Source organism: Pseudophryne corroboree, chromosome 1, assembly GCF_028390025.1.
Source record: "Pseudophryne corroboree isolate aPseCor3 chromosome 1, aPseCor3.hap2, whole genome shotgun sequence".
NCBI classification, from domain to species: domain Eukaryota; kingdom Metazoa; phylum Chordata; class Amphibia; order Anura; family Myobatrachidae; genus Pseudophryne; species Pseudophryne corroboree.
In genome coordinates, this window is record NC_086444.1 from 777,595,386 (window position 1) to 777,622,382 (window position 26,997).

Consider the following 26,997-nt stretch of genomic DNA (forward strand, 5'->3'; position numbering starts at 1 on the left):
TATATATACTGGTGGTCACTGTGTCAGCAAACTGCACAACTGAAATGCACCACAGGTATAGAATCTAGATGGATAGTATACTTAATGACGACACAGAGGTAGGTACAGCAGTGGCCTACTGTACCGTAATGCTATATATTATATACTGGTGGTCACTGGTCAGCAAAACTCTGCACTGTACTCCTCCTATATAATATTATACTGGTGGTCCCCAGTCCCCACAATAAAGCAGCACACTGAGCACAGATATGGAGTGTTTTTCAGGCAGACAACGTATACTGGTGGTCACTGTCAGCAAAACTCTGCACTGTACTCCTGCTATATAATACAGCTGCTCCCCAGTCCCCACAATTAAGCAGTGTGAGCACAGATATATGCAGCACACTGAGCACAGATATGGAGCGGTTTTTTTCAGGCAGAGAACGGATAACTGGTGGTCACTGATCAGCAAAATTCTGCACTGTACTCCTCCTATATTATACAGCTGCTCCCCAGCCCTCCCCACAATTAAGCAATAGTGCACAATGAAGTTCAACAATAACGGAGAGGACGCCAGCCACGTCCTCTCCCTAACATTTCCAATGCACGAGTGAAAATGGCGGCGACGCGCGGCTGCTTATATAGAATCCGAATCTCGCGAGAATCCGACAGCTGGATGATGACGTTCGGTCGCGCTCGGGTTACCCGAGCCATACGGGAGAATCCGAGTATGGCTCGGACCCGTGTAAAAAGGTTGAAGTTCGGGGGGGGGTTCGGTTTCCGAGAAACCGAACCCGCTCATCACTAGTCAATAACTGTGACAATTTGTATATTTAAAGAATAATTAAAGTTCTGGCTTACTAAAAAATGTAGTGAAGTTCTTTTAGGTAAATATTAGTTTGGAAGCTAGTCCAGCAGCAATAAGTAGAAGCTTTTTCCTGCAAATTAATTTTAATTAGCTTTAGTTGGATTAGTGCTAGTAATTTATTATGTACTTTATTTATTTATTAATAGATTCTTATATAGTGCAGAATATTCCGTTGCATTTTACAATTGGAACAATAGTAATAGAACAAAACTGAGTAATAACAGACAGACATAGAGATAGGAAGGCCCTGCTTGCAAGCTTACAATCTATGGGGAAATAGGCATTGATACACAAGGACAGGTGCTGCCTATTGCATAATGGTCCTGCCACGTTGAAAAGGATATTAATAGGCTGTATTATATGATCACTCAATAATTTTGGCCAAGGGTCAGGAGGATGTGAAAATGAAGAAAAACAAAATATGTGAGGTTATGTGTGGACTGTACAAAGAGGATGTAATTAGATAGGAGAAATTGAAGGTTACATGGATGGGCCCAGAATTTGATAAGCTTGTCTGAAGAGGTGAATTTACAGGGAATGCTTGAAGGTTTGGAGACTAGAGGTGAGTCTTATTGTGCGTGGGAGGGCATTCCACAGAGTGGGTGCAGCCCGGAAAATGTCCTGTATTTTGAGTGGGAGCTAGTAATGTGTGTAGATGACAGAAGCTGATCTTGTGCAGGGTAGGGAGATATTTTGAGATGAGCGAAGAGATGTATGTTAGCGCAGTTTGATTAATAACCTTGTATGTCAGTAAAAGTATTTTATATTAAATACGGTAGAATACTGGTAAACAACGGAGAGGCTGATAGAGTGGATCTGCAGAAGATTAACATCTAGCGAGGAAAATCAGCCTTGCAGCTTCATTCAAAATGTATTGTAGTGGTGAGAGCCTATTTTTTTGGGAAGACCAGTAAGGAGCCTATTGCAATAATCAATACGGGAGATAATAAGTGCATGGATTAGAGTTTTTGCAGTGTAAGATATAATCGTATTTTGAATATGTTTCTAAAGGGGGGTACACACGGAGAGATCCGTGCTTAAAATCTAAGCAATCTTGCTAGATTGCTTAGATTTTAAGCACGGATCTGCCGTGTGTATGCCCTCCAGCGATAGCGATGCGCGGCCCCGCGCATCGCTATCGCCGATGCTAGATTGAGCTGCATGCAGGCTCAATCTAGCGGGTCGCTCACTTCACCGTTGTGTGAAGTGAGTGGCCCCCCGTCGGCTTTCCCCCTCGCTCAGCACATCGCGCTGTGCTGAGCGGGGTGAGAGATGTGTGCTGAGTGGTCTGTGTTAAGATCGCTCAGCACACATCTCTCCCGTGAGTACCCCCCTTTAGATGTATGTAACATGATTTTGAGATACTGTAGATTTAATGTGGAGGACAAAGAACAGTTCAGAGTCAAAAATAACAGCTAGACAGCAAGCTTGTGGAGTAGGGTTGATTATTTAGTTGTCAACAGTAATAGAGATATCAGGTTGGTAACTATTTTGGCCGGTGGAAATATAATTAATTCTGTTATGAAAATATTAAGTTTGCGGTGGCGAGATGACATCCAAGATGAAATTGCAGAAAGCCATTCAGTGACACAGCCCAATACAGATGGTGACAAATCTAGGTACAGATGAAGCCACGCTAATCGTGGCTCCTTCTGTGCCTGGGTGCGCCCGTCCGGGCATGCCTATCCCCAAATCTGTGGCGCGAGCATCTGTGACATTCATGCGCCCCATTCACTAGAATGGGAGCGTCTCTGTGCACTCCCGGCGGGGCTAGGCGGACAGATCGCCTAGTCCAGCCGGGAGAGCACGTATGCGATGGAGCCGCACTAGATGAGTGCGACTCCATCTGTAGGATAGGTAGATTTGCGTATCATCAGCAAACAGATGATACTAAAATCCAAAAGAGCAGATTAGTAATTGTCATGAAACTCCAGCACTATTAGTGTGAGACCCCTAGAGCCCTCAAGAGAGTCTTCTGCCAATAGCAACCCCCTGCATCCCTTAGTGCTCGATACGCACACCTGTACTTAAGGGGCCCCCTAGACATAATACCTCCAGGAGTAGGGGCTCACACAATAGGCTGAAGACCACAGAACAATGGACTGGAAAATAACTGAGGATAAGAAACACACAGGAGTATGGAGGGTGAGGTCAGAGCCAGGTTGCAATCTCAGCCAAGGCAGATGAGGCTCAGTGAAAATGGTTAGCAGGCACTGAGCAGATGGTATGTAGGCACTGAGCAGATGGTATTTATTGCAGGCTTATCACAGGTACACTGGGAAGCAGACGAAGGGTAAACACACTAGGCTGGAGGTGGGTAAAGACAGGGCAGGAACCCAGACACGGATGGGCAGGAAATCCAGCAGAGTGTCCACAGAACCAGCAAGGCTTGTAGACAAGGACCAGCTGCTTATACACAAGGCACAAACTATAACCGGTACTGAGACCTGGGCTGGCTTTTAACAACCATACCAGGCAATTGGGAGAGCCAGCCTAGGATAGCCTGGTAATTATAAACAGCGTCCCTGGACACTTAGAAAATGTGGCGCCCACTGCCCGGCATCCTGGTTGCTAAGGAACCAGCGAAGTCCACTGGGCGGAAGTGCCCTGACATCCTGGTCACCTAGCAATGACTGGAACCCAGCAATGAGACAAGCCATGGCAGTGGCTCGTAACAGTAATAATTAATGATAAGCCTATATACAGTATCAGCTCTCTGACATCTTACTATAGCGTGAGCAGTGAATTTTCCCAGTGAATACTCCCAGTGTGGCACAATAGCTATTCCAAATCCAAATACTTGGAGCCTCAGTGTCACACATTGGTGTTCTAGTCCTAAATGATGGGTCTGATGGAGTCACATCATGGCCATTCATATCCCTCCTGGCTGCAGATGACATCCCTGAGACGTGTATTACTTGCCAACCAGCACGATTAATTCCCTGCATTTGCTGAGCATGTGCACCAACATCTTGTTTGCAATCACCTGACTGCCATGTCCAACCAGAGTCCAGCAACATTGGTCATCAGCTCCTTTTAGACTAAAAGGTCTCAGAGCATCCTATCTGAACCTGGTCTTACAATGTTAACATTGCCAGAACAACTACTCTTTTCTGAAAATCAGTCTCCTGTTCCAGTCACCTGTCTCCTGCATTACTATACAGCATTTAGACTCATTCATCTGTCTCCTGCATTGCTACAAAGCAGTTTCTAATATCATTTGCAGCCTGCCTTCAGTGTGCATAACACTCTTTTTCAAAAGTCACCTGCAGCCTGCTTCATTTGTGCAAAGCACTGAGTTCCTATACTATCTGCAGTCTGCCTCCAGGGTGCATAGCACACAACTCCCACAGCAGCACCCTCCTCCACTATACTACCTATCAGGGATAGCCAACTCCAGTCCTCAAGTGATACCAACAGTTAGCGTTTTACAAGTCTCCTCACAGAATCACAAGTGAAGTTCTTATCTCCACCTTTGGATCTTTTAAAATGTGTCAGTGAGCAAAGAATACACCTGTGCACCAGCTAGCTGGTCTGGAAAATGTGAACTCTTGTTAACTCTCTAGGTCAGAAGTTAGCTACCGCTGACCTACATACTTTTGTTGTCTCCTCTCCAGGAGAAGCCCAGAGAGGTGATGATGCTGGACACTATGGGGGAGGTGGCGGGCTCTCTCGTAATTAGACCCTGCCCCCACCACAGGAAAATGTAGAGATTTGCAGGCTCAAGGGGAGATGGAGGGGCCAAAGTGGTATCATTTAGCATTGCTCCTTCCATATGGAAGCATGATTCTGATGATAATCCCCCCATCCAAGAAGCAGATGTGATGCCGGAGATCTGCATACTGTTCCGGGGGTGCAGGGGACTACTCTCTTCAGGAGAGTAGGCAAGTATGCTACCTATAGTATCTAAATATGTTTGATTGTATGTCTGTGTGAGGTAAACTCTGCAACTACTAAACCAATTTTGATGGTTTTGCACTGAAATGTTCCGTGAGGTCCTCCGAATAACATAGGCTATGAAACATCTGGCTATTATGTTAATTTGCTAATTAGCAAACAAAATAAAAAATAAATGGTATCAGGGCACCTTGTGGCCAAAATGTAGAATGCAACTGGCATTTGAAAAATTATTGGAAAGTAATAACAATAACCAAGGAAAACTGTTTTTCATTGATGATCCAGGGGAAACTGGCAAAACATATTGACTTACTCTTGGCAAAAATACAAAGTCAATGGAAAATAGCTGTGGCCTTTGCATCATTGGGAATAGCGTCCACACTTCTGAGTGGTGGCAGAACCGCTCGTTCCGCTTTTAAATTACCGCTCAACGATCCACCAGACCAGACTGCTGTATGCTTGATCAGGAAGAATGGTGTGATTGCAAAAGTGTTTAAAAGAAGCATTGTTGATTGTTTAAATGCACTATGACACATAAATCCCATATAATCACAGGTAATACACACTGAAAGATCTAAGATCTTCAAATAAAATCATGGGCAGAGTGATTTTACCGGTAGTTTTAGGCAAATGTTGTCTGTAGTTCCTAGAGCCACATGTGCAGATACAGTATGTGTGAGCATGAAAAAATCCGATGTGTGGCAATACCTTAAAAGATTGAAGCTAACCATGAATATGCAAGTTCAACTACAAGGAGATTTCATGGCACATCTTTGAATCAGTGCAATGGCTTTATCCAAATAGGGAATACTTAAGGGACTTGCATTCGAAAGATTGAAAATTTTATTGCAAAAGTATACCCAGACTTTGAGGAGATACCAGAAAAGAATTTCTAGTGTCTTTGTAAATGTGGTATTATATCGCCAAAAAAATAGTAGAAGAAATCAATGAGATGATTTCAGGAAAAATGTATAATGCAAGCAAACTGTGGATAACCATTGACGAAGTTGATCACTATCCAATTGAGTTCCTAAACTTAACCTATTCGGATTACCACCACACGAATTGAATTTGAAAATTGCCATTCCAATTATACTGTAAAAGAATTTGAAGCCACCCCAGTTTTGCAATGGCACACGCTTGCAGATTAGATGTCTATTGACTAATGTCATTGAGGTACTCATCCTGGCAGGGCCTGCAGCAAGTAAAATTGCGTTATTCCTGGAATCCCAATGATTCTGTCAGATTTGCCGTTTGAATTTAAGCACTTACAAGGATATGATTTGGAATGACGATAAACAAAATGCAAGGCCAGTGCATTAAGGTTGTTGGTGTGGACTTGCGCAGCAAGGTCTTCTCACATGGTTAGTTATATGTGAGTCTCTCCCGTATCGGCAATGCCACCTCCTCTATTAAAGTGCCTCTGTCCCCAAAGCTGAAGTGTAGGGAGCAGCCGTTAACTAATGTCGAAATATTGTCAACCTGTATTACTATAGGTGAGGGGACAGGAATGAAGGAAGGAAGCAGGACTACTGTATACAGTGTAGAGATGTGCACCAGAAATTTTTCGGGTTTTGTGTTTTGGTTTTGGAGTCGGTTCCACGGCCGTGTTTTGGATTCGGACGCGTTTTGGCAAAACCTCCCTGAAATTTTTTTGTCGGATTCGGGTGTGTTTTGGATTCTGGTGTTTTTTTTCAAAAACCCCTCAAAAACAGCTTAAATCATAGAATTTGGGGGTAATTTTGATCCTATAGTATTATTAACCTCAATAACCATAATTTCCACTCATTTCCAGTCTATTCTGAACACATCACACCTCACAATATTATTTTTAGTCCTAAAATTTGCACCGAGGTCGCTGGATGACTAAGCTAAGTGACCCAAGTGGACGACACAAACACCTGGCCTATCTAGGAGTGGCACTGCAGTGTCAGACAGGATGGCACTTAAAAACATTGGCCCCAAACATCACATGATGCAAAGATAAATAAGTAAAAAAAGAGGTGCAAGATGGAATTGTCCTAGGGCCCTCCCACCCACCCTTATGTTGTATAAACAGGACATGCACACTTTAACAAACCCATCATTTCAGCCACAGGGTCTGCCACATGACTGTGGCTGAAATGACTGTTTGGTTTGGGCCCCCACCAAAAAAAGAAGCAATCAATCTCTCCTTGCTCAAACTGGCTCTACAGAGGCAAGATGTCCACCTCATCATCATCCTCCGATTCCTCACCCCTTTCACTGTGTACATCCTCCTCACAGAGTATTAATTCGTCCCCACCGGAATCCACCATCTCAGGTCCCTGTGTACTTTCTGGAGGCAATTATTGGTGAATGTCTCCACGGAGAAATTGATTATAATTCATTTTGATGAACATCATCTTCTCCACATTTTCTGGAAGTAACCTTGTACGCCGATCGCTGACAAGGTGACCGGCTGCACTAAACACTCTTTCAGAGTACACACTGGAGGGGGGGCAACTTAGGTAAAATAAAGCCAGTTTGTGCAAGGTCCTCCAAATTGCCTCTTTTTCCTGCCAGTATACGTACGGACTGTCTGACGTGCCTACTTGGATGCTGTCACTCATATAATCCTCTACCATTCTTTCAATGGTGACAGAATCATACGCAGTGACAGTAGACGACATGTCAGTAATCGTTGGCAGGTCCTTCAGTCCGGACCAGATGTCAGCACTCGCTCCAGACTGCCCTGCATCACCGCCAGCGGGTGGGCTCTGAATTCTTAGCCTTTTCCTCGCAGCCCCAGTTGCGGGAGAATGTGAAGGAGGAGCTGTTGACGGGTCACGTTCCGCTTGAGTTGACAAATGTCTCACCAGCAGGTCTTTGAACCTCTGCAGACTTGTGTCTGCCGTAAAGAGAGATACAACGTAGGCTTTAAACCTAGGATCGAGCACGGTGGCCAAAATGTAGTGCTCTGATTTCAACAGATTGACCACCAGTGAATCCTGGTTAAGCGAATTAAGGGCTCCATCCACAAGTCCCACATGCCTAGCGGAATTGCTCCGTTTTAGCTCCTCCTTCAATCTCTCCAGCTGCTTCTGCAAAAGCCTGATGAGGGGAATGACCTGACTCAGGCTGGCAGTGTCTGAACTGACTTCAGGTGTGGCAAGTTCAAAGGGTTGCAGAACCTTGCACAACGTTGAAATCATTCTCCACTGTGCTTGAGTCAGGTGCATTCCCCTTCCTTTGCCTATATCATAGGCAGATGTATAGGCTTGAATGGCCTTTTGCTGCTCCTCCATCCTCTGAAGCATATAGAGGGTTGAATTCCACCTCGTTACCACCTCTTGCTTCAGCTGATGGAGGGGCAGGTTCAGGAGTGTTTGCTGGTGCTCCAGTCTTTGGCACGTGGTGGCTGAATGCCGAAAGTGGCCTGCAATTCTTCGGGCCACCGACAGCATCTCTTGCACGCCCCTGTCATTTTAAAAAAAAATCTGCACCACCAAATTAATTGTATGTGCAAAACATGGGACGTGCTGGAATTTGCCCACATGTAACGCACGCACAATATTGGTGGCGTTGTCCGATGTCACAAATCCCCAGGAGAGTCCAATTGGGGTAAGCCAATCTGCGATGATGTTCCTCAGTTTCCGTAAGAGGTTGTCAGCTGTGTACCCCTTATGGAAAGCGGTGATACTAAGCATAGCCTGCCTAGGAACGAGTTGGCATTTGCGAGATGCTGCTACTGGTGCCGCCGCTGCTGTTCTTGCTGCGGGAGGCAATACATCTACCCAGTGGTCTGTCACACTCATATAGTCCTGAGTCTGCCCTGCTCCACTGGTCCACATGTCCGTGGTTAAGTGGACATTGGGTACAACTGCATTTTTTTAGGACACTGGTGACTCTTTTTCTGAGGTCTGTGTACATTCTCGATATCGCCTGCCTAGAGAAGTGGAACCTAGATGGGATTTGGTACCGGCGACACACTACCTCAAGAAATTCTCTAAGTCCCTGTGAATTAACGGTGGATACCGGACACATGTTTAACACCAACACAGCTGCCAAGACCTGAGTTATCCGCTTTGCAGCAGGATGACTGCTGTGATATTTCATCTTCCTCGCAAAGGACTGTTGGACAGTCAATTGCTTAATGGAAGTAGTACAAGTGGTCTTCCGACTTCCCCTCTTGGATGACGATCGACTCCCAGCAGCAACAACAGCAGCGCCAGCAGCAGTAGGCGTTACACTCAAGGATCCATCGGAGGAATCCCAGTTAGAAGAGGACTCGTCAGACTTGCCAGTGACATGGCCTGCAGGACTATTGGCGTTCCTGTCTAAGGAGAAAATTGACACTGAGGGAGTTGGTGGTGTGGTTTTCAGGAGCTTGGGTACAAGAGGAAGGGATTTAGTTGTCAGTGGACTGCTTCTGCTGTCACCCAAAGTTTTTGAACTTGTCAATGACTTCTGATGAATGCGCTCCAGGTGACGTATAAGGGAGGATGTTCCTAGCTGGGTAACGTCCTTACCCCTACTTATTACAGCTTGACAAAGGCAACACACGGCTTGACACCTGTTGTCCACATTTCTGTTAAAATAATTCCACACCGAAGAGATGATTTTTTTTGTTATTTGACCAGGCATGTCAATGGCCGTATTAATCCCATGGACAACAGGTGTCTCCCCGGGTGCCTGACTTAAACAAACCACCTCACCATCAGAATCCTCCTTGTCAATTTCCTCATCAGTTCCAGCAACACCCATATCCTCATCCTGGTGTACTTCAACAGTGACATCTTCAATTTGACTATCAGGAACTGGACTGTGGGTGCTCCTACCAGCACTTCCAGGGGGCGTGCAAATGGTGGAAGGAGCCACCTCTTCCCGTCCAGTGTTGGGAAGGTCAGGCATCGCAACCGACACAATTGGACTCTCCTTGGGGATTTGTGATTTAAAAGAACGCACAGTTCTTTGCTGTGCTTTTGCCATCTTAACTCTTTTCAGTTTTCTAGTGGGAGGATGAGTGCTTCCATCCTCATGTGAAGCTGAACCACTAGCCATGAACATGTGTGGAATTATATGCCAGTAATATTATTATATCAATAGCAATGGCCTACTGTACTGTACAACTATATACTGTTGGTCACCAAATGCTGCACTGTACTACTATATATACTGCTCACAAAAATGCAAAATACAGCACAGATATGGAATGGATACTTGCAGTGACACAGAGCTGCAAGATACAGCAAAGGCCTACTGTACTGTACAACTATATACTGTTGGTCACCAAAATGCTGCACTGTACTACTATATATACTGCTCACAAAAATGCAGCACAGATATGGAATGGATACTTGCAGTGACACAGAGCTGCAAGATACAGCAATGGCCTACTGTACTGTACAACTATATACTGTTGGTCACCAAAATGCTGCACTGTACTACAATATATACTGCTCACAAAAATGCAGCACAGATATGGAATGGATACTTGCAGTGACACAGAGCTGCAAGATACAGCAATGGCCTAGTGTACTGTACAACTATACACTGTTGGTCACCAAAATGCTGCACTGTGCTACTATATATACTGCTCACAAAAATGCAGCACAGATATGGAATGGATACTTGCAGTGACACAGAGCTGCAAGATACAGCAATGGCCTACTCAGTGGCGGATCCAGGGGGGGGGGGCACTCGGGCCCGTGCCCCCCTATCATTTGTGGCATCCGTCCCCCATCCCCCACCGGCGCCAGCGCCGCACAGGGAGATGACAGGTGCCCGCTGAGATTGTGTTACCAGCGGGCGCCCGTTTCCCTGCACGGCGGCAGCCGGAGGCAGGAACTCAGTACTGAGCTCTGGGTCCCGGCGCTGTCACTGTGCAGCGTGCGCTATGGGAGAGATGTCAGCCATGACGTCTCTCTCATAGTGCTGAGGAGCGGACACCAAGAGGAGGACTGCAGCGGTCTGGAAGCGGAAATGGGGCTCGGTAAGTACATACTTGCCTACCTGACCCTCTCCATGAGGGAGAAAATGCTCTGTTTCTGGACTTTCCTGGTAATGTATGATTGCCATCACCTGTGGTGAAACACCTTTCTTATCAATTAACTAGCTCACCACAAGTGATGGCAATCATACATTACCAGGAAAGTCCAGGAACAGAGCATTTTCTCCCTCATGGAGAAGGTCAGTTAGGCAAGTATGGGTAAGTATGATGGTTTTTTTCTTCCTTAATGCAGCGGGGGCATCTACTGGGGGCAAACTACGGAGGGACATTACTACTGGGGGGCATCAACAGGGGGCATTACTACTGGGGGCATTATTACTGGGGGGCATCTACTGGGGGATCATCTATTGGGGGCATTACTACTGGGGGCAGCTACTGGGGGACATTTTTACTGAGGGCCATCTACTGGGGGCATTATTACTGGGGGGCATCTACTGTGGGGTCATCTATTGGGGGCAAACTCCTAGGGGGCATTACTACTGGGGGCAAACTACTGGAGGATATTATTACTGGGGGGCTTCTACTGGGGGCAAACTACTGGGGGACATTATTACTGGGGGGCATCTACTGGCGCAAACTACTGAGGGACATTATTACTGGGGGTCAACTACAAAGGGGCTAACTACTGGGGGCATACTACAGGAGGGCATTACTACTGGCGGCATAACTACAGGGGCATTACTACTGGCAGCTTAACTACAGGGGCATTACTACTTGGGGGCCAAACTACTGGGGGCATAACTACTGGGGGCTAAACTACCAGAGGGGCATAACTACAGGGGCTAAACTACAATGGGGCAAACTACAGGGGGGCATTACTACTTGGGGGCCAAACTACTGGGGGCATAACTACTGGGGGGCTAAACTACAAGCGGGGCATAACTACAGGGGCTAAACTACAATGGGGCAAACTACAGGGGGGCATTACTACTGGGAGGCTAAACTAAAGGGGGCGGGGGTAAACTACTGGGATCATAACTGCAGGGGCATTACCACTGGGGGCATAATTACTAGGGCGCTAAATGACTGGGGGCATTACTATAGGCAACATTACTACTGGGGGCAATACGAGCATTGCATAAGGGGCACCACTACTATGGGGTCTATATAAGGGGCACTACCAGTACAGTGGACATTGCATAATGAGCGCTACAACTGTCCCCCCCCCCCCCCCTATCATTTTCTTCTGGATCCGCCCCTGGGCCTACTGTCCTGTACAACTATATACTGTTGGTCACCAAAATGCAGCACACTGAGCACAGATATTTGCAGCGCACTGAGCACAGATATGGAGCTTTTCAGACAGAGAACGTAGATATTTGCAGCACACTGAGCACAGATATTTGCAGCACACTGAGCACAGATATTTGCAAAACACAGAGCACAGATATGGAGCTTTTCAGGCAGAGAACGTAGCCACGTCCTCTCCGTTCAATCTCCAATACACGAGTGAAAATGGCGGCGACACGCGGCTCTTTGTATAGAATACGAATCTCGCGAGAATCCGACAGCGGGATGATGACGTTCATCCGCGTTTGGGTTAACCGAGCAAGGCTGGAAGATCCGAGGCTGCCTCGGACCCGTGTAAAATAGGTGAAGTTCGAGGGGGTTCGGATCTCGACGAACCGAACCCGCTCATCTCTAATACAGTGACTGTGTTTGTGTCTTTTAGACTGTTACAGAAAGTGTCTGTATCTCTGTTACAAAGTGTTTTTAAAATTGAACTTGTGTTTTATAAAGGGCAATGTCCCTGCTAATGTACACACAACAAGGAATGTCTGCGTGTCATCTAATATGCTTATAGGACAATTGCTTATATAGCACATACATATTAGCAAGCGTTATCACTAAAACGTATTGTGTTTTCCTCTCTGTAGGGTGGCTATACAGAATATAAATCCTCCCTCACTGCATTTGTTCTGATTGCATTAGCTGAAGTAAAAAACAGATGCAATCTTACAGTAAGTACCAAACAAAGAAAATTAACTCTCTGAGTCTATTTAATTGAAAATAAATGTGTCTGGTCTGTTTCTAGCCATATTGTCTCTATACGTACATGCCAATTTATGATTTCATTGTACGGTTTTTCTATGTATGGAGTAGTAGTACACATAAAGCATAAGTCAAATAGATGTAGCCCTGCTCATCTGAGCTACGATGCAGCATGCTGCAGCACGGCTTGCTGCATGGCGCGTTAAGCTGTGACTATTCGCAGCCTGCGATCACTCCATTGCTTCCATAAGGAACTAATGGAGCAATCTCCGACTGCAAATAGTCGCAATAGTTGCAGCCTGGCATACCATGCAGCAAGACGTGTTTCGGCATGTCGCATCGCAGCAACAATGAGCATGGCTACATCTGTAGGTTCAAGATCAGGAGAAATGAACAGGCTAAGAGAGTATGTAATATATAAAAGTGTAATTTATTATAACCAAAAATATGAATTGTTTCTATAAAATCAATTTGCTAGGCTTACCTGTCATCCCAAATAAATATGGCAATGTGGATGCAGAGCAGCGCTCATGTAATCCTGCTGCAAGGGTGTAGACCAGACAATCGAATAACAGATTTGAAGTGTAATTATAGCAAACAAAAAAAATTTGGAATTATTTGCTGTAATCTACCAGATTTGCTGTTCAGTTTTTATTGAATGAGTTTAAATTGCAGGGGCGGAGTTATGGCATTTCGAGTGCAGAGTTACGGCATTGCGGGGGTGGTGCTGAGAAAACAAGGGCGGGTCGGCTGCGTTTTTAGGGCGGCTATGCGATGACACACACAGCGGCTCTGATAAAAAACATTGCCACTGAGTGCCTGACGCGTTGCCTGGGGTCAACCTTAGTTCCTGAGATTTCCGCAATCTAATTGCAGACGTATCAGAAGGCGGCCTTACATATGCTGGGCCATGTGTTGGGCGGCCTCCAGCACGTGTGGAAATGAAGGCAGATCTGGTTGCTTATGCAGCGATCTGCGTTCATCTCTGAATAACCCCAACAGTGCTTGCATTATTTTTAGGTAGCCTCTTTGGATATTTGGTATAGTCACCTGATAATGCTGAAATTACCTCAAACATATAAATACATCTGTGAATACTACATTATCTTCCATTTATCATACCTTAAATCCGCTGCCAAGTGAGGTGGCATTGTAACAATGTACATGAAAAGGAAGTGCAAAAATATCTAAACCATTTATTGCAAAATAAATTATCCAATAATTATAATTTTATAACTGGAAAAAGCTAGTCAAAATTGTTAAGTCATTGTAAGAATTTATGATCTGTAAAGGATACTATATAACAATACTGTATATAATGTTATGGAAAGCAGTCAACATGTTATCAAAAATGTAACAAATATCTCTAAATTTATATTTGCAAATGAGTATCTTCAAATAACTCCTACAATTAGTGATTGGATAATTACATTATAAGTTCATCGTGATTTGTCAAAATTTGCAAAATAAATAATGTCCACTGACGTCACAGTGCATGGAAAAAAGAAGCCAATAAGCAGACATCAACAAGTGTCACCATTCTATGGGCGGGATTCAACTCTTCTGTCCCCCCCCTCCCGCCCCCATCGCGCCCACCGGCAGTATTCAAATGTTGCTGCCGATGAGTGCGGTATCAGCATTTCAGCTCACCACCCCCAGGTGTGGTGAGCTGAAATGCGCGAAAAGTGACCTGTTTGGACGCCCAAACGCGACTTTCCGCGATCGTGCCCATGAAATTAGTCGGGTTTAGCTGCTTTACTCGGCTAAACCCGTCTCTTATGGGTGCGATCAGCGCGATAACGGGGGTCAATAGAATATCACCCCGCGATCTCCTGTCACTTTAGACGGGAGATCGGGGGCAATAAAACATTTGAATCCCACCCTATGACTGAATAAAAGTAGCATACTGTATAGCTCACTGGGTCAATCATTCTTTCAGTATTATATTAAATGGAAAACATCTTTTCATGCTGGCTGTGGCAGGGGCGTATTAAGAGAGGAGGGAGCCCATGTGCAGTCTACTTCCTGGCCCTTTTTTCTTTAGCACAAGGTAGTAGACTACGGTAATGTGCCAGAGTCTACTGCGCATGCGCAGGTCACCAGAAAAATGGGTGAGCTGCCATGTTCCCATAAAATTTTCTACTGTGTATGAGCAAATCACAGAGAAAATGGCTGCTGTGCCATTTTCCTGGTGATTTGTGCAGCGCTGATACTGCCATCGCGGAACTCCAGAAAGGTAAGTATTGAAGAACATGGGTGCAGGATGTGATCCAGGAACCTTTGTGCACAGCACACTCTGCACCCATTACATATAACCCACTGGTCAGCAATCTGCTGCTCTCTCCAGCATGACTCCCTCAACGAGCAAGGGTCCTACCACCAAAAAAGCAACCTCTAGAAACTCCACCAAAATCATGAACAAATCCCCCCAGAAAAAAAAGATCATTATCTGACTAGTAGTCACTATCTGGCCAATAACGATGAACCTCCCAGAAGTAGACACGACAGGGCTCCCTGCAGTAATGGTGATGTATGATGTACACTGGACATTCGCAGACCACAACATTTGCTACCTCCCACACCTAGCAGGAGGAGAGTATGGCAGATGTAACAATGTAGCATGGTCCACAGCCTAAAATGGGAGAGATTGCTGTGGTTCAATGTTGGGAATAGAACCACCATCAAATTCTAAGAGAAGCAGGATGTTAACTAGGCCAGACAACTTTGGAGCCAAGCTATATCATGTAGCCTATGTGACTGACACCACCTGTTGACATTGTTACGCATAATCATTGCCTGCCCATGACATTGTGGAAGCCTACGCTGATTGAAGATGCAGGCAAAGTGCTGTAGAAGTGAGCACCCAAGTTTCACAGGGGTGTCTAGGAGGAGACTTCCATCATACTTCTTAGACTGACTGATGCCAAATATTATTTTTTATATATATGTCATTAGTATTATTAGCTCTCCTGATTTTTTATAGTACTGTTTATACAGTACTTCATTATTTGGAATAATTGAACTTATTTTTAAAATAAATATATAAATTACAAATATTCAATTAAAAATATTAACATTATCAGCATTGAAAAGGGAGATGGTAATATTGTGGAAAAGATTATTGGTTAGTGCTGGAAACCCTGAATTTCAGCTACTGGAGCCAAGTGTTTGTTGGGGAGTAGAGTTCCCCTACTAGGCCTTACCCATGGGTAATAGCCTAATAGGACTATATATTAATTAATCCTTGTGGCAGCATTAAGTATACTTCAGTACTAGTCTAGGGGCTGGTACTCCTTACTGTTACCCCTCCCAGCACCAAAATCTGGGTGGCATACTCATTATTAGGTAATTCAAAACCACTATGGATTTTTTATTATTGTTATTGTTATTATTATTATTATTATTAATAATAATAATAACAATAATAATAATAATAATAATAATAATAATAATATATATAGCTGATGAGCCCAGTTTCAATGGGGAAAAGATTTGATGGAACAAATGAACCCATTTCACCCCTATAAGAGTCAAATAAAAAATATATATACAATTTTCCAGAGCACAATGGTGATGCATTGTAAATGGCAGACGGGCGTTTTGCAGCAACCAATTACAATGTCAATATAGTTCTGCAAATCTACTGACCAAGACCTTTCATTTGGTATGTGATGTGCTCTGCTCAGACAACGGCATCATAGAAATATGTAATATGTCACTTATAAAAGTTGACCTTCTGCTATTAATACATATAATAATAATAATAATAATACTTAATGAAGCCAAAGTCCCCAGCCCTTCTCTTTAATAGAAGGTACAATATGTTTATAGCACTTGATGTGTTTCATGTTTTAACATTACAAGCCACCTAGCTGTTGATAGGCATGATAGAACACCCCTAAAACACCTAAATCAAATTAACCTTGAAAGAAAACAAATACACCAAAATTGACTTTCAGAGGTCACAGCTTTAGTCATTTAATATAAATAAGATGGTGGCCAAGAAAGCACTGCAGACAATCAACTGCAGTCCAAACACTACTGTTATTTTTATTATTATACTTTATTTATATCGTGCCACAAGGGATCTGCAGTGCCCATTACAGAGTACATAAACAAATTAGCAAAACAAGAAAACAGCACTTAAAGTTCAAGATAATATTGGACAAATATGGAAAACCAGGGTTTAGGTGCATCAATGGGAGTATGCAGTATAAGATAGTGTAAGTAAGAGAAGAAAAGGCACATGAAAGGAGAAGGCCCTGCTCTTGCGACTTTACAGTCTAAAAGGTGAAGGGCTAACAGACCGGGGTGACACAGAAGGGTTAGACAGTGAGTGTAAACAAGAGGGTTAGGTAGGGAGTTGGCTGGGTTTGGTGAAGAAGTGGGTCTTGAGTGCCCGTTTGAGGTTTTGTAGATGGGTGGAGAATTTCAGAGATTAGGAGCAGCATGTGCAAAATCTTGTAGGTAGGAGTGGGAGGAGGTAATCAGTTGGCAGGAGAGGCACCATGCATTAGCAGAGTGAAGAGAACAGGTGGGAGTGTAAAGAGAGATAAGGTCAGAGGTGTAAGAGGGAGAATAGTGGGTGATGGCTTTGTAGGTGAGTGTGAGAATCTCGAATGGGATTCTGAATGGGAAAGGTAGCCAGTGAACGTGGTGAGGGGAGATAGATGTAGTACGTTAGATGAGGAAGATGAGACGGGTAGCAGCATTGAGGATAGATTGGAGTGGAGAGAGGCGTTTGACGGGGAGGCCAGCTAGGAGATTACAGTAGTCCAATCTGGAGATGACCAGTGAGTGGATGAATGTCTTAGTAGCATCCTGGATGAGAAAGGGTCTTGTGAGAGGTACTAAATATGAGGTTTGAAGGAGAGGGAGGAGTTAAGGATTACTCCAAGACAGCACACTTGGGGGCTAGAGGAGATAGTAGTGCTATCAATGGATAAATAAATTGTGGGAGGTGAGGTTATGCGGGAGGGAGGGAAGATGATCAGTCTTAGACTTGTTAAGTTTAAGAAAGTGCTGGGACATCCAGGAAGAGATAGCAGAGAGACATTTGGAGATATGAGTAAGGAGAGCAGGGAAGAGGTCAGGGGACAATAGATTTGAGTATCATCATCATAGAGATGATATTGTAAGTCAAAAGAGCTAATGAGTTCACCTAATACATATAGGTGATATAAAAGGAGAGGCCTAAGAACAGAACTTTGGGGGACACCTACTAGTAGAAGTGGGGGCGGTGGAGTCATGAGAGGAGGCAGAGAAGGTACTGTCAGAAAGGTAAGAGAACAGACAGGAGAGGGTAGTATTATGCAGACCAAAGGATTGAAGGATTTGCAAGAGGAGAAGGTGGTCCACAGTGTCAAATGCTGCAGAGAGGTCAAGGAGAATAAGCAGAGAGTAGTGACCCATGGATTTAGCAGCAAGGAGGTTATTGCAGACTTTCATGAGGGCAGTTTCAATGGAGTGGAGAGGCTAGAAACCAGACTGGAATGGGTCAAGCAGTGAGTGGGAGGAAAGAAAGACGGGCGGTTGTAGACAGTACACTCAAGGCAAAAGGTAGGAGAGAGATGGGTTGGTAGTTGGAGAAGGTGGTTGGATCAGCGGTAGGTTTTTTAAGAAGAGGGAAGACAAGTGCATGCTTGAAGGCAGAGGGGATAGTGCCTGATGAGAATGAGAGATGGGAAAAATGGGAACAGGCAGAAGAAAAAAGGTAGCGGAGAAGAGAGGAGGGGATAGGGTCAAGGGGAGAGATGGAGGAGGTTGTGGAATGGATGAGAACAATTACTTCCTCTCTGGATACAGTGAAGAAAGATGTCAGAGTTGGTAAGATGGAAGGAGAGGGGGCAGGGGATTAGGGTTGCTCAGGTTCTGGTGGGATGTTATTTCCTGATGTATGGAGTCAATTTTGGATGTGAAGTAGGTTGCAAAGTCAAGAGCAGAGGGTGAAGAGGGGAGTTGAGGTAAGGGTGAGCAGAGGTTGTTGACAGTAAGTTGACAGTGGCAAAGAGGCGCCGGGGGTTTGAAGACTGGGAGGAGATGAGGTACTTGAAGTATGATTGTTTAGAGAGGAAAAGGGCATCACTGTAGGATGAGAGCATAAATTTGTAATGGAGGAAGTCTGCCTTAGAGCATGATTTCCTCCACTGTTGCTCAGCGGTACGTGAGCATTTTATTCATATATCTGGTGCATTTGGATTGCCAAGGTTGATGTGTTGATCTGTGAGGGTGAATAAAGGACGGTGGGGCAACAGAGTCAAGCGCAGAGGCAAGGGATGCATTATATAGGGAAGGAGCTTGTACAGGGCAGGAGAGAGAGAGTGGGAGCGAGGAGTGAGTCAAACAGTCAAGCAGGGAGGATCGGTAAGTGTTATCAACAGGGGCGTAACTAGAAATTTTTCTCCCCAAAGCCAAAACATTCTCTGCCCCCTCCATAAGTGCCACTAGTAAACTGATGAATCTGCGCGCGCCGTAGACGTGCACCACAAAAAAGGGGACATGTCCTTGCTGAAATGGGTGTGACTTTGCTTAAAGGGGCGTGGCATTGCAGGAAAAGACTACCTTATACCCTGGTTTTGCAACCTGCATGCCCAGACGTTGGCCACCACAGGAAAAAAAATAATCCTGATTCATGCCCCTTACATTATTTGTAATTTTTCCTCCTTATAGTAATGCCCAGTATACATTATGCCACATACTGCAATGGTCCTTAGACATTATGCCACACACAATAATGCCCATTACACAATATGCCACACATCGTAATGCCCCTGACACATTATGCCACACACCGTAATGCCTGTGACACATTATGCCACGCATCGCAATGCCCGTTATACATTATGCTACACACTGCAATGCCCCTGAGACATTATAGTACATACAATGCCTGTGATACAGTACACCACACCGTCATGCCTGTGACACATTATGACACACTCCGCAATGTCTGTTATATATTTTGCCACACACTGCAGTCCCCTGAGACATTATGCCACATACCACAATGCCTATGATATAGTATACCACACACCATAATGCCTGTGACACATTCCGCAATGCCCGTTATACCTTATGCCACACACCGCAATGCCCGTTATACATTATGCCACACACTGCAATGCCCCTGAGACATTATACCACATACCACAATGCCCGTGATATAGTATACCACACACCTTAATGCCTGTGACACATTATATGACACACGCCGCAATGTCCGTGATACATTATGCCACACACCGCAATGCCCATTACACATTAAGCCCTACAGTAAGGCTTCTAATTACTTTTAAATTACCTTCTCGTTGCCAGGGGTTTCATGCTCTTGGTTCCATGCACGGTGCAAGGGGTTTTCATGCTCAGGGTGTCATGCTCGCTGCCAGGGGTTTCATGAGCTAGGTGTTATGCTTGTTGCCAGGGGTATCATGTGCTGGGTGTCAAGCTTGTTGCCAGGGGGTAATATTCATTGCCAAGGGTTTCATGCACTGGGTGTCATGCTCGTTGCTTGGGGGTAATGCTTGTTGCCAGGGATTTCATGAACTGGGTGTCATGCTTGTTACCAGGGGGTAATGCTTGTTGCTAGGGCTGTGCCCCCAGTGCCAGATATTCTCCCACAGTGCCAGATAAAAATATGCCCCCATAGTGCCAGAAACACATGCCCCCAGTGCCAAATATGCCTCCACAGTACCAGATACACATATGCCCCCAGTGCCAAATATGCCCCCCCAGTGCCAGAAACACATATGCCCCCAGCACCCCATATGCCCCCCCAGTGCCAGCTACACATGCCCCCAGTGCCAGCTACACATATGCCCCCAGTGCCAAATATATGCCAGGTACACACCCTCCCTTGCTGCTGTGCTGTCCAGGAAGAAGGGTACACTACAGTTCGGGAAGGAGCCAAAGGGCACTGCGCACACCTCTCCTGTGCCTGTCTCCAGCGGCGTGTCTGTCAAATGAAGTGCCGGTTCGTGAGCCAGTCAGAGCTCACGGACCGGCAGCTGCGGCTCCTGATTGGCTATCGGTCCGCAAACTCTGATTGGCTCACGAGCTGGCACTTCATTTGACAGACACTCTGCCACTGCCGGAGACCCAGGAGGGACACAGGAGTGGCGCGCGCTGTGCCCTCCGGCTCCTTCCCGGACTCAGTCTCGCACACAGCAGCAATCAGTGGTGGCCCCCCCGCAGCCCTGCGCCTCCGCAGTGGCTGCGGGGGTGGTAGTTATGCCACTGGGTGTCAATAGTCTCAATGTTACGCTTAGTGATGGTTGTCTTAGGAGGTAGAGATGGAGAAGCAGAGAGAGATAAGTCAAAAGAAAGCAGGTGATTGTCAGAGAGGGGGAACAGGGAGCTGGAGAAATCAGAAATATCACAGCGGTGAGTGAAGACCAGACAGTGAGCTCCCATTCACATGAGAGGGGCAGGGATTTCGCTGGGAAAGAACAATCGAAGATGTGAGGTACAGGAGTTTAGAGGCAGGAGATTTAGAGGGGATATTGATTGGGATGTTGAAATCGTCTAAGATAATGGAGGGAATGTCAGAAGAGAGGGAGGGCAGAACATCAATTTGCAAAAACATCCCGGCTACAGATAGATTATTTAATCTTACAGTCAGTGTCGGGTCTACATTTTTGGGTCCCTAAAGTTTGAACTGTTATAGGGGGATGCTATACCGATGCTGGGATCCCGACCACGGTAAATAGCCCGCCGGTTGGCATTCCGACCAACAGGGACTATTCCCATGTGACCATAGAGTGAGAATAGAACCTGTGGCGAGTGGAAATAGAACCTGTGTTCGCACCCCCTCCCTCCCTGCCATCTAAAAGCCAGGTTCCCGCCATTGGTATGGTGACCGGCGGTCTCCCAACCGCTGGGCACACGAACCCAACCATTTATGGGGGGCCCCTTCACAACCAGCAACAATAGGGCAACATCCAAAAAGGACCAATGGGCTTTGCTGCCCTTGCAAGGAGAGCACACACTGCTCAGCACCAGCAAAATTACCTTATTAGATTCCTCCTTGTCCCAGGCTCCTTCTCACCTTTCTTTGCTCCCAGCCTCCTTCCTAGGATGGGCCCACTCAGAAATGTTCTGCAGGCTGTCGGGAATTGTAGTTTAAAACAGATACACATTTCACACTATTTACAGAGCGCAAATTACAGAGCTATACTACAACTCCCAGCAGCTCCCGCGATACTAAGCGACAGCATCCAAGTTGTGACAGCAGCTGTGCTGTACTAGACGCCTGATTGTCAATGTCTTATTGGTGATGAGCTATAAAAATACAGTACAAAAAAACAAGAGGTGAAAAAAGGTAGCTTCAAGGCTCCTCTGGGATTTGGGGTCCTGAAGTTTAAGCTTCATTAATTTCACAGTAGATCCACCCCTGCTTATAGTAACCCCACCCCTTGCTTCTAATAGTCCATCCCTTCCCCAGCAACTGTCCATCAAACCTCACTTCCATTAAACACAACTACCTGATACCAAGCCAATGACATACTTACCCCACAAACCAAAGTACTTATGTTCCATCCTGATTATTCAGCCCTCCATTACCTAAAATGATCTTTGTATTTAAACAATGTTTCACCAAAGTATACTCAGTATTTTGATGACTTTAATTTGTTTCCTTTATTTGTAGGAAATTGATAAAGCAGTCAACAAAGCCAAGGAATATCTTGAAGCTAAATTTCCAAATTTGAGACAAACGTACAGTGCTGTTATAACTTCATATGCTCTTTCATTAGTGGGAGACGCTAAGCATCACGATATTGACAAGTTTGCACATAAATGTTAGTATATTTTAGGCAAATTAGTAATAATATTTGAATATAAGTGGTGGCTAAAAGGTAGTAAAAAATGGTGTATGCATGCGTGTAATTAAAGGGCCCATGACCTTGCCATGTACTTAAGGCAAATCCTAAATTCCTAATTTCTTTACATTTTAATGGTATTCAAGTACAACACATGAAGAGCACAACAAAGATTAAAGGCTATATTTACTGAGTGGTGGCTTTTCATCTGAATGGATCAAATAAAAGGAATTTCTACTGTATGTGCTAAAAACTGACTTATGATGTACTGTATAATCCAGAATTCCACTTCAACTATCCAGTTATAATAAAGTAATGGATTTGGGGGGTCATTCAGATCTGATTGCATGCTAGGTTTTTTCACTGTGCTGCGATGCACCGCAATGCGCAGCCGTGTCGTATGGGTACAATGCGGATCGTTGCTGTGCGATGGATTAAACGCAGGCGTGTCCAAGCGTTTGCAGGGTGGGTGTCTGACGTCAATTCCGGGCCAGTACAGGCTGAAGTGATCGCAGCGGCTGAGTAAGTTCTGAGCTACTCAGAAACTGCACAAAACTTTTTTGTACCGCTCGGCTGCACATGCGATCGCACACTTGCAAAGCGAAAATACACTCCCCCATAGGCGGTGACTATCTGATTGCAGCGCTGCAAAAAATAGCTAGCGAGCGATCAGGTCTGAATTAGGCCCCAGGTCAATTGAACTTTGCTTTATTATATGCTGTACTGCCCATGCTTGTACTCTTCTTTGGCAGCCTCTGGTTGGGGTGGTCTTCAGTATGCCGGCGCACAGTATACCGGCACCGGAATCCCGAAAGCCGACATACTGACACTTTTTCTCCCTCGTGGGGGTCCACGACCCCCCTGGAGGGAGAATAAAATAGCGTGCCACCGTGCCTGCAGCGTGGCGAGCGCAGCGAGCCCGCAAGGGGCTCATTTGCGCTCGCCACGCTGTCGGTATGCCGGCGGTCAGGCTCCCGGCGCCGGTATGCTGGGAGCCCAGCCGCCGGCATACCATACTACACCCTCTGGTTGTAAGTATAATTAGCAAGGTGAAAGTAAACTCCATGCCTTTTGATGTTGAAAAAAGGGACAGTTTATGATTTAGCAAATATGACGGCCGCCCCAGACAGATAAGAGTTAAAATAATATTGTAATAGCTTAGCATAGTAAGCGTTTCTCCATGTACAAGTTATTGGTATAGCCTGATGGTTGGAGTGAACTGAGAATGAAGTTAAACCACTTGCATGAGGGACAAACATTAGTTCTGGTTCTTACATCATAGGGTGGCTTACAGTCAATATGCATTTGTTTTATCTGCTCTAATCAGATGACAGTGTGCTTTAATTTAAGATTCATAATATCTAGTCTACTGTAGACTACAGGCCTAATTCAGACCTGAACGTATTTTGCACGGCTACGATTAGAAACTCAGACATGCGGGGGGATGCCCACCCAGCACATGGCTAGTCCGCCCGGCATGCACTACTTTGACTCGCATGCTGGCATCCGCCTATCGCAGGCCAAGGCCACCCAGCGTGCTACTTGGAATGGTATTCCGTTTGCCGGCTGTCGGGAACCCGGCGCACAGTATACCGACGCCGGAATCCCGACACCCGGCATACCGACATTTTTTCTCCCTCTTGGGGGTACATGACCCCCCTGGAGGGAGAATAAATAGTGTGGCGCGTGTAGCGCACCACCGCGCCCGCAAGGGGCTCATTTGCGCTCGTCACACCGTCGGTATGCCGGCATTCGGCCTCCTGGCGCCGGTATGCTGGTCGCCGGGAGACCGAGCGCTGGCATATCATACTACACCCTGCTACTTGCTGCCTCCAATCTGCGACCATGCACTAATTGTGATTGCGACGCAATTAGTGCTCAGTCGCAGAAATTATGGCTGCAACAGCAGGAGGCTCACCTCCATCTTTTTGATCGGAGTGGCTGCCATCACACGGCCGCTCTGGTAATGCTGCCGCCATGCTCCCATTTGTAAGCCGCCACCCCCGCAATGCTCCGTCTTGGAAAACGGAAGCAAAGCATTGCCGCCCGCAAATGCCTCTGCCTGTCTCTGCATGCACCCGCGGGGAAAACGTAATTATTGCGGTTGGATCACAATTTGCAAGCCTACCTGAATTAGCCCCTAACTGTGCATAGTTGCTGTGATGGTATTTTCACCTACTTGACTCATATAAATGTTCAATTATGTTTGCTATTTATAAATGTATAAAGTATTTTAGCATTCTGTGCCCTTTCTATTATTTAATATAATAGTTTGTTATGTGTATTTTGTCTAATACAGGGGGTGCATGGTAACCTGCATATTGGAGGCATATTTCATTATCTGTTTTATTAGATTGTATTTTTTTAACCAATTGTTTGCCTAAAATTTTCGTTTGGGTTATTAAATTTATTTAGTTATTTAAATTTTTATTTATAATATTTTTGCGGCACTTTAGTATCTCAGGCCAAACAGTACTTAGATCTAAGCTGATTTAACATTATTATACATTCTATGGAGCTGATGCTGAGTTGGGAAGAAAGAGAAAAGAGCAAGTACTGTAATTTTGCACCTTGGTAAAACGATGTTGCCCTTGATAATAATGATATGATGTATTTTCCCATTTTTAGCCATACCTTACTGGCCAGTTGAGAATTCCAAAAATTTCTTTACTGTGGAAGCTACTGGCTATGCCCTTCTTCAGAAACTGAAGCTCAAGAAGTTTGATGAAACCCATAAAATTGCAGAACTGTTGGTGAAAATACGGGGATACGGAGGAGGCTTTAAGTCTACACAGGTGAACTTTGTGCAACAGCAATCTGTGATTTTATGTTAATTGATTACCTCTCATTATGTTTTGTTTCTGTCTCTCCATAAGCATTCAGTCCATATTTTGTAGAAATAACTGGGTTCTTTACAAACAGTTTTCTAGTATAAATATATACAGTAAGATGAAAATATAAGGAAATGTAACTTCATCCAAATTCTAAAACTAATGACACCAGGTGATTTGGGGGCATATTTATCGCAATCTATATTTTTATGGTGTGGTATGGAAGGTAGATAGTAACTAGGTAAACAGTGTCTAGGTCGACCACTATTGGTCGACAGGAACTAGGTCGACAGGGTCTCTAGGTCGACATGGTCTAGGTCGACAGGTCAGAAGATCAACATGAGTTTTTATGTTTTTTTGGTGTCGTTTTCTTCGTAGAGTGACCGGGAACCACAATTAGTGCACCGTGTCCCCTCGCATGGCTCCCTTGGCTCGTTATGCTTCGGGCAAGGTTACCGTTCCAATTGTAGACCATGTGGATCGTTAAGTATGAGAAGGTTAACAAAAAAAGAAAAAATCGTGAAAAACTCATGTCGACCTTTTTACCTGTCAACCTAGAACATGTCGACCTAGAGACCCTGTCGACTTAGAGACCCTGTCGACCTAGTTACTGTCGTGTCAACCAATAGTGGTCATCCTAGATAGTGTCGACCTAGTTACTGTCGACCTAAAGACCGGATCCCTTAATAAGAGGCTGCTCCACCTGCTTCCCACCCTCATTACTCAGAGATGCCTAATGGTAACAAGATAATCTAAGGGGCCTAGATGCTTTAATGGCAGATTATACAAAAGACACCTGCTGAGTATAATAATACTCCACCAGACTTATCAAGACATCTGAACCTAGGTTTTAACAGCCCACATATGTTCTCTATCATTGATCTAGTGGGTTTATGGGCTCATTATACAGGTTGAGTATCCCTTATCCAAAATGCTTGGGACCAGAGTTATTTTGGATGTGGGATTTTTCCGTATTTTGGAATAATTGCATACCATAATGAGATATCATGGTGATGGGACCCAAGTCTAAGCACAGAATGTATTTATGTTTCATATACACCTTATACACAGCCTGAATGTCATTTTAGCCAATATTTTTTATAACTTTGTGCATTAAACAAAGTGTGTGTACATTCACACAATTCATTTATGTTTCGTATACACCTTATACACACAGTCTGAAGGTCATTTAATACAATATTTTTAATAACTTTGTGTATTAAACAAGGTTTGTGTACATTGAGCCATCAAAAAACAAAAGTTTCACTATCTCACTCTCACTCCAAAAAGTCCGTATTTCGGAATATTCCGTATTTCGGATATTTGGATATGGGATACTCAACCTGTATTTATACTCAGCTGAAGTCTGTATCCAGGAGTAACAGCAATAGCCAGAATTATCAGTGCGTTTAAAAAAAAAAAAATAACATTAGTGAAGTCATTATATATGGAATTTTTTTCAAGGTGGGAAAACTAAACACAACACCTGTGAACAAAATAAATAACACCAATTGTTCACAATTTGTAGTGTTGGTGACACTATTACCACCTGGATTCAGGCTGCTGATCTTCACTATTTAAACACAACACCTACCAACAGCCGTCATGCCAGCATTAACTCTTCTTTAACCCCTTCAACTTCAG

At 44.8% G+C, this 26,997-nt stretch overlaps 1 protein-coding gene across 1 annotated transcript in view; it reads left to right on the top strand.

Moving 5' to 3' along the window:
• Positions 1-26,997, top strand: part of LOC134910100 (complement C3-like) — a 465,863-nt gene that overhangs the window by 364,556 nt on the left and 74,310 nt on the right. The window contains exons 27-29 of the mRNA XM_063917765.1: positions 12,593-12,676; positions 22,351-22,501; positions 25,151-25,317. Of these exons, the coding sequence (XP_063773835.1) occupies positions 12,593-12,676; positions 22,351-22,501; positions 25,151-25,317 (402 nt within the window). The remainder of the gene's footprint in view (positions 1-12,592; positions 12,677-22,350; positions 22,502-25,150; positions 25,318-26,997) is intronic.